Source organism: Miscanthus floridulus, chromosome 8 (genome assembly GCF_019320115.1).
Source record: "Miscanthus floridulus cultivar M001 chromosome 8, ASM1932011v1, whole genome shotgun sequence".
In the NCBI taxonomy this organism is placed as follows: Eukaryota; Viridiplantae; Streptophyta; class Magnoliopsida; order Poales; family Poaceae; genus Miscanthus; species Miscanthus floridulus.
In genome coordinates, this window is record NC_089587.1 from 188,974,535 (window position 1) to 188,989,818 (window position 15,284).

Genomic DNA, 15,284 nt, shown 5'->3' on the forward strand with positions numbered 1-15,284 from the left:
TAGGCCCTCCCTGTATCCCAACCTGGGAAGCAGTGTCCTCTTGATGATGGCCTCTAGTATCCTCGCTGTAGGAGTCAAGTCACTGGGGTTCCTGCTCGACCCCTCTCCAAAAGGCTCCTTGAAGCAATGCCACACTAAATCTGTAGGGGGCACCTGCCCTCCATAAGGACGCCTGGGAGGCTCCTGATGTCCATAGCAAACCTCATGCATCTTTACAGGCTACTCCTGTAGTCTCAGTATCTCCCTAGCTCTGCCACTAGTCATTCTGTAGTCTTTGCCTTTGAAAGCAAAGTGAATGAATCTGTGATGAGGATCGATGTAGAGCGAGGCATAAAACTAACGGACCCAAGAAGGTACATATATGCCCGTCCGTCCAATCAAATCTGTTAGTCCTGGCAAATATGACAAGTATTGCCGAATGCTCTCTCCGGCTGCTGCCACAATGGACTCTATCTGACAGACCCTCTGTGATCTGAACACTGCCCCACTGTTAAGATATGCATTGTAGAAATCCTCCTGCAGTGGCGTGTAGAACCCCTCAGCTGCTCTCTCATCCCTCCTCGGAGGAAACCAAACCTCAAACTCAACAAACTGCAGCTGCTGAACCTGCCTAGTTATAGTGGCCCTCAAGTCGAGATGAACCACTAGAGGCAGACCCTGTGGTCTGGGCGGAGGGCGTGAACCCCTGCGCTGTGTAACTGGCCTCGGTGGAACTGCAGCACTGGTACGACTCGAGCGGCGTAGCTGAGGTGCCGGCTCGGTCTCCTGACCCTCCTAAGTCTCCTGGGCTAGCTGAGGCTCTGCTGGTGGGGGCTACTGCTGTGCTGACGGACCCTCCTCAATGGCAACCTGTCGTCCTGCAAGCGTGGCAGTCCCAGCTGGACTACCGTGACGATGCTCAACATCCTCGATCGTAGCTCTGACTATGGGTGAAACTGGCTGATCTGCAATAACAACTCCGCTGCGGGTACCACCTCTCTCGGCACGCTCTACGGCCTCCGCAACAGCTACTGCTCTCGCTGTCTCTGCATCGGGGTACTTCCGCTTCTTGGATGTTACCTGCTTGGTTGACTTGCCTTTAGATCCGGCTGGCTGGCGAGGCGGGGGCCTCCGATCATCATCACCTAGGCCACCACCAACATTCTTGGTGCGAGCCATCTGAACTGACAAGATGTTGAACTGTCGCTGATGAAGATCAACTGTCAAACTGCCGCTTTCGAGGCTTGGCCTCGATCCTTACTCGCGAGCTTGGCTCTGAGTTGACTGCCAACTGCCAGATGAAACACAACGGAACCGACTCGCTGCACGATAGAATAGATGGATATACAAATAAATACCATATGTCTAATAGATGCGAAACCCTAATAGAGAAAGCAATGTAGATGCGAAATTGAATCGTATGGCTTTCTACCTGACGATCCGCGAACCGAGAATAGATAAGATGTCACGCGGGGGATCCTCGGAACCGGGCTAGGGTTAGGGTAAATGTCCTGAATGTAATGGAGAATCAGAGACTGCAAATCGATCTAGGTCACCATTGAAGATCAAGATTGAAAAATAAAGCTTGCCTTACCAATCAAGGGGATGGTAGGGCTAGGGCACTTCGGCGTGAAAGACGGACAGACTTGGCGACGGTGGAGCGGCGAGCTGGGGCGCGAGGAGGCTGGAGCACGGTGTGGTGCTGAGCAGGCGCGGTGGCGCGCGGGACGGCGGCGCGTGGCTGCGACGGGCCGGTGGAGGCACGCGAGGACGGGGCTCATAGCTCGGCTGCGGGCTCGGCTAGAGCGCGGCTGGCGAGCGGGGGCCGAGCGCGGTGGCATGGCGAGACGAGGGCACGGCAGCGCAGGCGTGAGGTGACAGGTGCAGGTGGCGCGCGGCTAGGCTGCGGCGGCGGCTTGAGCTAGGTCACGGCGGGTGACAGAGGACGCGGGTAGGTTAAGTAATCCCCCAAATCGTGACAGAAAAGGAAACGGAGAAAAGAGTCCTTAAGACGCGCGAGATCCACTGACCGGACGCTCCGGTGGTAGCGACCGGACGCTACCACCCAGCGTCCGGTCGATTCTAGAGAGGTCCAAATCCTCTGGAATCGGGACCGGACGCGTCTGGTGGTCCATGACCGGACGCAGGCAGGGTCCGGTCAGTACAACTTGATCATCCTTCGATCGACCGGACGCTGAACCCTTCCTGACCAGACGCACAGACGTAGCGTCCGGTCACTCCTTCAGTAGCAGTTCACCTCCTGTGATCTGACCGGACGCTGAACAGCAGCGTCTGGTGCAGCGTCCGGTGCACCTTTTTTAGCAAACCTTCAACCTTCCTTCGCGCTGCCTTTTCCCAATCAAGTCCCAACATGAATAAGATCCAAATAAACACCAATTGGGACTGATGTGAGTGACCTCTCTCAAACCCTCATATTTTTCAAAATATTTTGCCTTAGGCTATAATTCTTTTTAAGAAAATAGGCAACAAGAGGGCAAATGGAACAAAACGACAAAACAACATTCATGCATATGTAGTACTTGTAAGTAAATCTAGTTGCTTGTCAAGTTTGATCCAAGGTTAAGCTTCTTCACACGCTTTTTGGCGGTTATCTTAACCATGTTAGACAAGCCCTATATGCATTACCATAAATTAAACATGTTGTATATTACAATGAATGCAAGGGACAACACGAGCTCAATTTTTAGTGAAGTTATTAAAATCAAGTACATTGAGCTCATTCCGCAATCTACAAAAAGTAGCCTCATCTAGCGGTTTAGTGAAGATATCCGCTAATTGATCTTCGGATCTTACACCTTCTAGTGATATATCATTTTTAGCTACATGATCTCTTAGAAAGTGATGGCGGATATCTATATGCTTGGTGCGAGAGTGTTGAACCAGATTATTTGCAAGTTTTACCGCACTTTCATTGTCACACAAAAGAGGTACTTTCTCTAGAACTACTCCATAGTCTAGTAAAGTTTGTTTCATGTATAATATTTGTGCACAACAAACACCCGTGGCAATGTATTCCGCTTCGACGGTGGACAAAGCCACACTATTTTGTTTCTTGGAGGACCAAGACACAAGTGATCTACCAAGCAAATGGCACCCACCGGATGTGCTCTTTCTATCAACTTTGCATCCGGCGTAATCCAAATCAGAATAGCCAATTAATTCAAATAAAGCTCCTTTGGGATACCAAAGGCCAATGCTTGGTGTGTGCTTAAGATACCTAAGGATTCTTTTCACGACAATTAAATGTGTTTCCTTAGGACTAGCTTGAAACCTAGCACACATACACACACTAATCATGATGTCGGGCCTAGATGCGGTTAAATATAACAAGCTACCAATCATAGAACGGTAGAGAGTTTGATCAACCGAGTTACCTCCCTCATCTAGGTCGAGATGTCTATTGGTAGGCATTGGGGTCTTGATTGGCTTACATTCATCCATCTTGAATCTCTTGAGAAGATCTTTTGTGTACTTCTCTTGAGAGATGAAGATGCCTTCTTTCATTTGCTTGACTTGAAAACCAAGAAAGAATGTAAGCTCACCAATCATTGACATCTCGAACTCCTTAGACATCAATTCACCAAATTCTTTGCATGAGTCTTCATTTGTTGATCCAAAGATGATATCATCAACATATACTTGACAAATGAAGATATGTCCATCAAGCTTCTTGGTGAATAGTGTGGTGTCGACCTTCCCAATGGTGAAGCCCTTCTCAATAAGGAAATCCCGAAGGCGCTCATACCAAGCTCTTGGGGCTTGCTTAAGCCCATATAGTGCCTTGGACAACCTATAAATATGATTAGGATATCTAGGGTCTTCAAACCCGGGAGATTGATCAACATAGACTAGTTCATTAATAAAGCCATTTAAGAATGCACTTTTCACATCCATTTGATATAGTTTCATTTCATGATGTGATGCATATGCAAGAATGATATGGATGGCTTCTAATCTTGCAACCGGTGCAAAGGTTTCTCCAAAATCTAAACCTTCAACTTGAGAGAACCCCTTTGCAACTAGTCTTGCCTTGTTCCTCACAACAACACCTTGATCATCTTGCTTGTTGCGAAACACCGACTTTGTTCCAATGACCCTTGTACCTTTTGGTCGCTCTTCAAGATTCCAAACTTTATTGCGAGTGAAGTTGTTCAACTCTTCATGCATGGCATTGATCCAATTCGGATCTTTAAGAGCTTCTTCTACCTTGGTAGGCTCATAGCAAGATACAAAAGAGTGATGAGCAATAAATAAAGTAAGTTTTTGAGATCGAGTCATCACCCCCTTTGTTGGACTCCCTATGATGAGATCTTGTGGATGATCTTGTAGGAGAGGTGTATTTCTTCTATTGACCACTTGAGGAGGAGGTTGTGGAGCATCAACATCTTGTGCTTGTGCCACCATTTGCTCATGGGAGATATGAGTATCTTCATTTTCTACTCTCCCAAGTTTTTCGCCATCTTGTGGTACATTTGATGAAGAAGGTTGGTTAATGACTTGTACATCATCTTCATCATCTTTTGGCTTGATGTCTCCCACCGGAATATTCTTCATAGCCTCCCTCAATGGTTCATCACCTACATCATCAAGATTCTCATGTGCTCCTTGGGAGCTGTTAGATTCATCAAATTCCACATCATATGTTTCTTCAACCAAGCCGGTGGCATAATTAAATACTCTATATGCTTTGGACTTCAATGAGTAACCAACAAGAAAACCAATATCACAACGCCTTTGAAACTTCCCTAGGTGTTGCCGCTTCTTGTAGATGTAGCACTTGCAACCAAACACCCTAAAGAAGGAGACGTCCGGCTTCTTCCCATTGAGCAACTCATATGGTGTCTTGACAAGGAACTTTTGAAGAAATAGGCGGTTGGATGCATAACATGCGGTGTTGATTGCTTCCGCCCATAGAGCTTCAGGGGTGTTGTACTCATCTAGCATTGTCCTTGCAAGAGTGATCAAAGTCCGGTTCTTCCTCTCAACTACACCATTTTGTTGAGTATAGGTTGCGGAGACTTCATGTTTGATTCCAACTTCCTCACAATAAGCTTCTATATTTGTGTTGTCAAACTCTTTGCCATTGTCACTTCTTATCTTCTTGAGCTTCACTTCAAATTCATTTTGAGCTCTCTTGGCAAACTTCTTGAAACAAGATGCAACTTTGGATTTGTCATGAAGGAAAAACACCCATGTATATCTTGAATAGTCATCTACAATCACAAGGCAATAGAGATTTCCTCCCAAACTCTTGTATGTTGTTGGTCCAAATAAATCCATGTGTAGGAGTTCTAGCACTCTTGTGGTTGACATGAAAGCTTTGGTTGGATGAGTGTTTGCAACTTGCTTGCTGGCTTGACATGCACTACAAAGCTTGTCCTTCTCAAACTTCACATCCTTCAATCCTCTCACCAAATCATTCTTCATAAGCTTCTTGAGTGAGCTCATCCCAACATGAGCAAGTCTTCTATGCCATAGCCACCCAAGTGTTGTTTTGGTGAATAGGCAAGTCTTCAAGTTTGCATCTTTGGAGGTGAAGTCAACTAGATATAAGTTGTTGTATCTAAATCCATTGAATATCACTTGATTGTCATCTACTTTGGATACAACAACCTCATTCTCGGTGAATAAGCATTGAAAGCCAAGATCACACAATTGCCCAACGGATAGCAAGTTGAAGCTCAATGAAGCAACATAGAGCACATTGGAGATGGAATGATCATTTGAGATTGCCACTTTGCCCAATCCTTTAACCTTGCCCTTTGCATTATCTCCAAATGTTATTTTCTCTTGTCCATCTACCTCTTCATCTAGTGAGGTGAACATACGAGGATCACCGGTCATATGTTGAGTGCAACCACTATCAATAACCCAATGACTTCCACCGGTCTTGTAGTTCACCTACACACAAGAGATTCAAGCTTTAGAGATCAAGCTTGTTGAGGGCCCTTCACCTTCTCAACAAGTGACTTAGCCACCCAAATTTTCTTAGGCCTACTCTTATTGGGGGACCTAAGAACATGACTTTCATCTTTCCACTCGAATCTTTTCTAAGCATGTAGTGAGTATTGAAAGCAAAGGGTCTAGCATGCTTGGGCAAGGGTTGTGGTGGTGGAGTTTGACACTCATGAGCAAAGTGGCCTTCTTGTCCACACTCAAAACATCTCTTTGGCTTTGGCTTTGGCTTTGATTGTTGGTGTTGAGCTTGAGCCTTCTTCTTCTCTACATTTGCCATATATCCAATGCCACTTCTATCCATCTTCATGACGGTATTCATGAGTAGCTCACTTTGGAGATGCTTGCCTCTAGCAAACTTGCTCAATCCCACCTTGAGATGCTCTTTCTCCATCTTGAGCTTCTTGTTCTCTTCCTTGAGAATATCATTGTTCTTCTCCTCCTTGAGTTTCTTGTTTTCTTCTTTTAGCTTCTCATTCTCAAGGATCACCTCTTTGTCATGATCAAGAGTTTCTAGCACGATGGTGTTGTGACTTTTCATCTCTTCAAGATCTTTCATGAGCTTCTCATTGTCACTCTTGAGCTTGACATACTCATCATAGTCATTGCACTGAACCACTTGCTTGCCTTTGCTACTAGATCCATGCTCAATGCTTTCATCAATTAAATCATCACATGAGGTAGCTATATCAATCTTAACAACATGGTTAGTAGCATCATGTGGCTCATTTGGTAAGAATTCTTGTGCAATAATAAGGGTATCGTAATCGATCTTTAGAGTTGTATATTCATCTTTTAGCTTGTTGTGACTAGTGATAAGCTCATTGTGCACCCACTCAAGTTTATCATTTTTATCTTTAAGCTCTTTCTTAGAAGATTTTAGCTCCTTGAGTTTGGATGATATAGAATTATTTGTTTCTTTGAGCTCATCATTAGCCTTTTCTAATGTATCACACTTAGCTAAGAGTGAGTCATTTTTAGCATCAAGTTTTTCATTTGTAGCTCTACTCTTTCTAATGATCTTAGTATATTTTCTTAGTATTTTGACAAGATCATCATATGTAGGTGAGTCATCATCATCACTATCACTATCATCATCACTAGCATGTTCATCATCACTACTATCATCACTCTTAGTTACCTTGTGTTCACCTTTGGCCATAAGACATAGGTGTGTAGAGGATGATAGCGATGATGGCGGTGAAGATGCAAGATCAATAGCAATGGCGGCCACCTTTTCATCGTCACTATCATCATCGGATGATCCACTTGATGAATCAATGTCCGTGAGCCAATCACCGACAATATAGGCCTTGCCACTCTTCTTCTTCTTGTAGAACTCCCTCTTTTTGCCATCTCTCTTCTTGTATGGCTTGTTCTTCTTCTTTTCATTTTCATCGCTTGAATCATCTTTCTTGCCCTTGTTCTTGAACTTGTCTTTCTTGAGCTTCGTGCATTGATGAGCTAGATGGCCAAGTTCGCCACAATTGTAGCAATCCATCTCAGAGATTGGCTTTCTTCTTGAGTTAGTGAAGAACTTCTTCTTCTTGCCATCAAACTTGATGCCACTCTTGTTTAGCCTTTTTAGCATCTTGGTGGTCTTCTTCACCATGAGGGCAAGGCTTTCTTCATCATCTTCATCACTTGAGCTCTCATACTCAAGTCTTGCTTTGCCCTTGTCTTGGCTAGCTTTGAATGCTAAGTCCTTCTCTTTCTTCTTTGTAGAGGATGAGCCATCTTGTGGTGTGATGTGCATGTACATCTCATGAGCATTGATCTTTCCCAAGATTTGTGTCGGTGTAGCGGCAGAAAGATCACCTTGATGTAGCACGGTCACAATGTGCCCATATTTGTCAATGGGGAGGACACTCAAGATTTTTCTCACAACATCGGATGGTGACATTTGAGTAAGTCCAAGCCCATTGACTTCCTCTACAAGAACATTTAATCGAGAATACATTTCATTAGCACTTTCTTTGGGAAACATCTCAAAAGAATTTAGCTTTTTAATCACAAGATGATAGCGTTCCTCACGCTCACTCTTGGTTCCCTCATGGAGCGCACAAACGTCCGACCATAGTGCATGGGCGTCTTTGTGGTTCCTTACACGATTGAACACATCTTTGCAAAGGCCTCAAAAGATGGTGTTGCGAGCCTTTGCATTCCATTTTTCATAATTCACTTCATCACCTTGAAGTTGTGCGGCATTCCTAGGTGCTGGGAACCCTTGAGAGGCGGCTCTTAGAATTCCAACATCTAGAGCTTCTAAGTATGCCTCCATGCGGATTTTCCAATATGGAAAATCATCTCCCTCAAAGATAGGAGGAGGTCTATCCCCGTGAGACATCTTGCTCTAAGCGATTAAGCTTAAAAACGTGAGCACGAGGCTCCGATACCAATTGAAAGGATCAAGATGCCCAAGAGGGGGGGTGAATTGGGCTAATTCTAAATTCTCTTGCAATAATCAAATCCTACAGATAGCCCAATTAACCCCTTGTGCCTTGAAAAGTGTTTATATCAAACTAATGCACAACAACCTCGCAACCTAAGTTCCAAACTTACTCTAGCAAGCAATTCTATGGATGTAAAACAAGTATTGAATTGCTCAAGGTAAATGCTCAAAGTAAGTGCTCAAAGTAAATAGAGAGAGAAAAGGAACGCGGCGATGTTTTGCCGAGGTATCGGAGAGTCGCCACTCCTCACTAGTTCTCGTTGGAGCACCCGCGCAAGGGTGTAGCTCCCCCTTGATCCGCGCAAGGATCAAGTGCTCTCTACGGGTTGATTCTTCGACACTCCGTCGCGGCGAATCACCCAAAGCCGCTCACAACTTGAGTTGGGTCACCCACAAGCTCCGCCGGGTGAACACCAAACTCCCGATCACCACCAAGCCATCTAGGTGATGGCGATCACCAAGAGTCACAAGCACGAACTCTCACTTGACCACGCAAAGCCTAATGAGAAGATGGATGCACACTTTGCTACTCTTGATTTGCTAGTGAGGCTACTCTCTTGGATTCTCAAATCACAAACACCTCACTAGGACCTTGCTCTTCTTAGCACTCACAAACGTGTTTCTCAGCTGTTGGAATGAGCAAAAGTTACTCCACTCACAAGTGGAGCCTCTATTTATAAGGCAGCCTGAAAAACGAACCGTTATGAGCTTCTGTGGGATGACCGGACGCTCCGATCGTTTTGACCGGACGCTCCGGTCAGTTCAACCTGTGAACAGTTTTCAAATGATGACCGGACGCTGTCAGGGTCCAGTCAGTACCGACCGGACGCATTCGGTCGCTCTTGGATGCTTACTGTAAACAACCGGACGCTAGATACTCAGGGTCCGGTCACCACTGACCGGACGCGTCCGGTCACTCTTTCCCAAGTCTAGACCCTTACTGGAGTCGACCGGACGCTAGCCCTCAGCGTCCGGTCACACGATCTTCCAGTGTCCGGTCACTCCAGACTTGTTCTTCACGGTCAAATGAACTGACCGGACCCTGCGGCCAGCGTCCGGTCGCACCGGAGCCAGCGTCCGGTCAGTGTTTGACCCTCCATTCACTTCCAACTTTCGAACATATGTGAATGAAGTTTGCTCCAAAGGATCTTAGGCATTCATAGGAGCTACCTAGAGCTAGTTTAAATAAGTGTGCACCACACCTAACTCACTAGACTCAACTAGGTCAAGCTACCCGTTCATACCCCCTTCTTAGTACGGCCAAAGGAAAAACAAAGTCCTAAACTACTCTAAGTGTCTCTCCAACTCCAATCGACACTTAGAACTAGTTATCCTTAACCTTGTCGTCCATCCTTTGAAAACCGAAATAATTTCCATCGTAGGGGCATGACAACCTCGATTGCCCAATCGATCTCCATTACCATGACCTAACTTAATTGCCTCTGCAAAATACATATTAGTCATAGTAATCTTGTATTGACATTAATCACCAAAATCCAACTAGGGGCCTAGATGCTTTCATAGCTGTATCTGGTCATCACTTTACCGTTGAGATCAAGCGACTGAGGTTGAACAGAGGTGACACGTGGTGAGCATCCGTTGACCGGATGCTGAGGTCCTGCATCTAGTCGATATGACCAGCGCGTCCGGTCAACCCGAAAAACACCCAGTGAACTGGTAACGGCTATTTTAGCCCATGGGGCTATAAATAGAAGGGAGTCTCGGCCATGGCTTGTGAGCACCTTGGGAGACTTTGTGTACATGCTTGAGAGTGCTTGAGAGCCCTCCATGTCACATATGCTTGATAGTGATCATCCGATTGTGTGAGAGAGCGATTCTAGTGTGATTGCAGCGTGAGGTTGCGTCGAGTGGCATTAGGTGATCGAGTTGCAAACTGGTGGTGCTTGTTACTCTTGGAGGTTGTCACATCCTAGACGGTTTGGTGGTGGTCTCCGTTGAAGGCCGCAAGAAGCTTGTGTGGTGCTCCGGAGAAGAGCTTTGTGAGGGGCATTGTGCTTGCTCCGTGGGAGCCATGAAGAGCAACTCTAGTAAAGCGTGTCATTGAGCTACCCTCACTTTCGGGGTAGGTTCTTGCGGTGCTCGACGTGCGGGCTTGGCGGGTGATGCCAATTAGCCGCCAAACCACCAAGTGAGCTGTCGACACAACGGGGACTAGCGTGTTGGCAAACACGTGAAGCTCGGGAGAAAAATCACCGTGTCAACTTTATTCTTCCTGTTGGTTTGCATCCTCGTTACACAAACTTGTAATTACTTTCACATACATTGTGCTTGTGTAGTTGCTCTTGTAATTAGTTAGCTTGTGTAGCTCACTAGTTATCTTCTTGCTTGTGTAGCATAAGAAGTAGCTCCCTTGCATGGCTAATTTGGTTTGTGTAACCTTGTTAGTCATATTGCTTAGTTTGTGTAGCTAAGTATTTGCGCTCTCTGATTTGGCATTGGTTGCCTTTGTTATTGAGCATTGCTAGTGAGCTTAGTTGGCTTTGTGCTTTTGCTTACTAGCATGTGTAGGAGCTCACTCGTTGCTTAAAGTACTAGTGGCATAGGTTTGTGTGACCTTGCTCCTAGAATTGGATAGGTGAACTCTAGCTAGCCCGGCACCTTAGTTGCTTAATTAGGATCTTTGCAAGGTGCTAGAGAACATAGATAGAGGGGTATAGTCTTGGCTAGACCGATTGTTTTAATTCCGCACTTATTTCGGTTAGCTGACGTGACTAATCATATAAAGAACTATTTACCCCCTCTAGTCCGCCATCTCGACCCTACAGCGCTCTGGGGCGGCCGGGCGGCTCGCGTGCTTCGATGGGAGAAGAGAATACGAGTGTTCTTTCTTTCTTTTCTTTTTCGTTTTTTTGTTGTGGACTTGTGCTGGCTTTAGACGTAGACGGAGGCAACTGAACTTTGGGCGGCGGCAGGAGAAAGTGGCGCCCTAGAGATTATTAGGATTCCGATCTGATTCCCTAGGATTTTCTATCCACCTGCTAGGGAAAGGTTCCACGTTGGCGATGGCATGGCTTGCTGAAGGACCACTCCTCTTTCTGCTCCCGACGAAATTACGCAGTTCCTAGGGAAATATAGGATTCCCTACGGTTTTGAATGGGACCCTAGGGAGACAGATAATTCCCTAAGACTGATAGAAAACTGTAGGGAATAATAAAACCCGTAGGGAAACTCGTAGTTTCCAGTAGTGAGTGTCATTAGTGAAAATAGCTGAACAATTATTTTTTAGATAATGAAAAAAGTTCTAGCTTCAGCCCTCTTCAAAGAAGAGGCATCAGTCCAAAATAGATGTACAATTAGCAATATCATAGTAGTAGATCCTATGAAAAAGTTATAATGAAACTATAGCTGTGCTATTTCGGGCTATTTAGAACCCCGCTCCCTCTCTTCGGTCCCTTGTCCACGTTGTCACAATAGTTCCACTATTAGGAATTATTGGTGATACTACCAAACTCTTGAAGATGCTCTCATGGCAAAATAACTATGCACCTAAACACATGTTGAGTTTGGGTGGGTTGTAAAATGGAAGTACATGAGCTAAGTTGCACTTTCAACACACCATGATCTTATAAGGAGAAAAAACTCTCATCCCTCGGGGAAAAAAGTGGTTAAAGACGAGCTAAACAAGTCATGAAGACATGCTACTCGCTCGAAGTGGGCTTTGGTTGGTGTTGCATCGTTTTCCAACGCAACAATCAGAGTGACCTCTCGCTCTCACCCTCCACACATAGGCCGCAGCAGGAAGCAGTCGAAGACGAAAAGAACATCTAATTGTAGCGGGCTATATAAAGTTGTAGGGTACGGCAAGCAGCTGCTAGTAGAAAGCGAGCCCTTGATCCTGCAGCAATGGGAAGCTGCTGTCCCAGCCGCAGGCGCCGCCATCGACGTCATCCACCACGTCGTCGAGGTTCCACAGACTGCCCCACCCCCACGTGGCGCCGCCGTCGAGCTGGTGATCCCCGCTGGACCCCTCCTCGCTCGCCGACGCGCTGCCGCCGGGGAGGAGGCAGGAGGAGGAGGTGCAGGTGGCCATTGGGCAGAACTGGAACAGCAGGTCGTCCATGTCCTGCTGCAGAATCCGCAGGTCCTCCTCGTTCTGCTGCGCCAGTGAAACGGCCGCCGGCACCGTCTCCCTGCTGGCGTCGCCATCGTCGTCGTCGTCGTGATCGATCTGTTTCTCCTGCTGCTGTTGGTCTTGTCCCTGCAGCAGCAGCTGGCTCTGCATCTCGCGGCGCTGCTTGAGGAACCGCGCCCTGGCGCGCTCGATGTTCTTGGACGGCTTGCCCTTCTTGAAGTGCGTCCGCCAGTAGTTCTTGATCTCGTTGTCCGTCCGCCCCGGCAGGCTGCGCGCGATCGTTGACCATCTGTGTATACATGATCAGAGCATAACGTGATCAGCTGATCATCATCGGTGAACTGAAAAGGTACCAGCTGATCGGTGAGAGCGAGAAGGGATTTATTACCTGTTTCCCCACAGGGCGTGGAGCTCGAGTATGAGGCTCTCCTCCTGCGGCGTGATCTTGCCTCTCTTTAGGTCGGGCCTCAGGTAGTTCACCCACCGAAGCCGGCAACTCTTGCCGCTTCGCTTCAGACCTGCATCATGCCCGATCGACAAGGTTAAGACTAATAAGAGTATAAAATAGAATCACGTGGCATGTTTGCTTGGCTGATAAGTCATGGTTGAAAGTACTGTTGGCTGATTTGTTGTGAGAGAAAAATATTGTTCGTTAGCTGAAAAGTACTACTTATAAGCCAAACGAACGAGGCGATAGACCTCTAGCAAGTTGGCAATCGTGTGCAGGGGAATAAATATAATCTAAATTCCCATGTAATTGGAGGTTTGACTGCATCAACTAGCTGAATAAGCAAATGCAAGTATGCAACTTGCAGCTTCAGGTAGGTTGGCTATGGTGAGTTGGTAAAGAAAGGAAAAAAAACTAAAGAGACAAATGACTGTCAGAACAAACGTTTCCCTCAAAAAAAAAAACTGTCAGAACAAACGAGAATAATCAGTAGCAGTGTTCATTACCAGTCAGCTTGGCGACAGAATTCCACCTCCCTTCTCCATGCTGCCTGACGTACTCGACCAGGAGCTTATCTTCCTGCGCCGTCCATGGCCCTTTCCTCCACCCTCCCTCCTCTCTTCCCCAACCAAACTGCCCTTCCATTCCTGCCTCGTCCCCTCTTTTCTATCTCTCTGTCTACCTCAAGTCAGGAGAGATGGAGCTTTAATCTTTCAACTTCAGTGATCTTAGAGAGCTAATCAATCCTTAATCCTCCCGAGTTGTCTCCCCAGCGATGTGTAGTGAGTGAGTAAGCTAAGGTGATGCGGCAAAGGAGTAAGCTATTGCCACATATATATCCAGCACGGGCTTTGCCGAGGCCGTGTCGCTGTCAGTGGTATCCCACTGCCACTACCACGGGAGGCCGCCGGAGGATGCCTGAGATGCCCCCTGCCCCCCACGCTTCTTTTTTTCTCAATGGATATGATGACGGATTACCGACCTAAACACAACATCCATTTATCTGATTTGGCTGTTGCACGGTAAAAAGGATCCGCACCTAAAATTTATCTTCTCCAATGGACAACCCAAATCACTGTACACCGGTAAAAATATCTCCTCTCCTCTCTCTCTCCCCCCTCGTCACTTCTCTTTCCCTCCCTCCCTCTTCCTCCCGATCTCCCCTTGCCCTCTCTCTCTCTCTTCCTTGCTCCTCGCCGGCCACAGATCCCGCGCCTCCCTGTCGCGCCGAGGAGGCTCGCGGTGGCGGGGAGGTAGGACGCCACGCCGGGGCGGGCTCGGCGTGCCAGGGCTGGGCGGCCGCTCTGGGGCCAGCTCGCCTCGCCGGCCAGGGTGAGCAGCGGCGGGGCCCAGATCCACGCACCCCCGCCTCCTCCTCGCCGCACCGGAGTAGGGCAACGCGCGGAGGTGGTGGTGGACCGCCGCGCCGAGGTGGAGGCAGGCTGCTGCGCCGGGCCCGGGCTGCCGCCCAGAGCAGGTCAACGCGCCCACGCTCGATCCCGTGCGGAGGAGGGAGATGGCGGAGGTGAGGAGGATGGCGTGGCCGAGGTGGAGGCAGGCCGCGCGCCGGGGCAAGCTTGCTGCGCGCGGCGGCGGGGAGGTGGGCCGCAGCGCGGGGCAGGGCGCTGCGCCACTGCAGCTCCGACGGGCCCACCACTACATGTTTGCGTCGTCTCTCTTCGAAGACGCAGAAATGCCTTCCGAATCGCCGAGTACCCAGAATGCGTACGTGGTTTCGGTCTTCCGTTGGAGGATGGTTTTGGCTACCCTAAACACTGTGCAGGACGCGTTTTGTGTTTAGGTCACGCCGTTGGAAACCGTCTTACTGTAGCATTTTCCTGCCGAAAAGCGCAGCTAGCTTGGCACCTGGGTTGTTTTTTTCGGCGCTGCGTGGAGTAGCCACGACAGGGATGAAGACCCGATTTTTTTCGTTTTTCAGCCTTTTTTAAGATTTTCACAAATAAGTCCCTGGCAGTATCATTTTAAAAAATAGACCCTGACCTCGGTGCCGTGATAATTAGCGTCGAGGTCCAGGGTCATTTTCTGCGTGTCGTTGACGTGACTGCTTGCGTGGTGCGGACGTGGCATGAGCTCGGCGTCGTAGATCCACGGCGCTGAACTCGGCGCCATATTTTCTGGCGTCGACCTTGGCGCCACTTTCTCTGGCACCAACCTGCCTGACATGGCTGGGCCTAACGTGCATGTCTCCGGAGTACTATTATGTCTACAGTAGAGCCATGTCATGATAGACTAGAGGGAGTAGTACTGGCCTGGTAGACTCTACGAGTACTGGCTCATGAATGAATACCCTAGCCAAGGAGAAACGCCATGCATTT

At 47.7% G+C, this 15,284-nt stretch overlaps 1 protein-coding gene across 1 annotated transcript; it reads right to left on the reverse strand.

Annotated features, from left to right (window-relative positions):
* Positions 1-11,815: 11,815 nt before the first annotated feature.
* Positions 11,816-13,699, reverse strand: LOC136474335 (transcription repressor MYB6-like). Its single transcript, XM_066471927.1, has 3 exons — positions 13,455-13,699; positions 12,889-13,018; positions 11,816-12,789 (listed from the first exon to the last, which is right to left on the reverse strand). Exons 1-3 carry the CDS (start codon positions 13,591-13,593, stop codon positions 12,240-12,242), a joined length of 819 nt encoding a protein of 272 aa, XP_066328024.1. The 5' UTR covers positions 13,594-13,699; the 3' UTR covers positions 11,816-12,239.
* Positions 13,700-15,284: the final 1,585 nt, after the last annotated feature.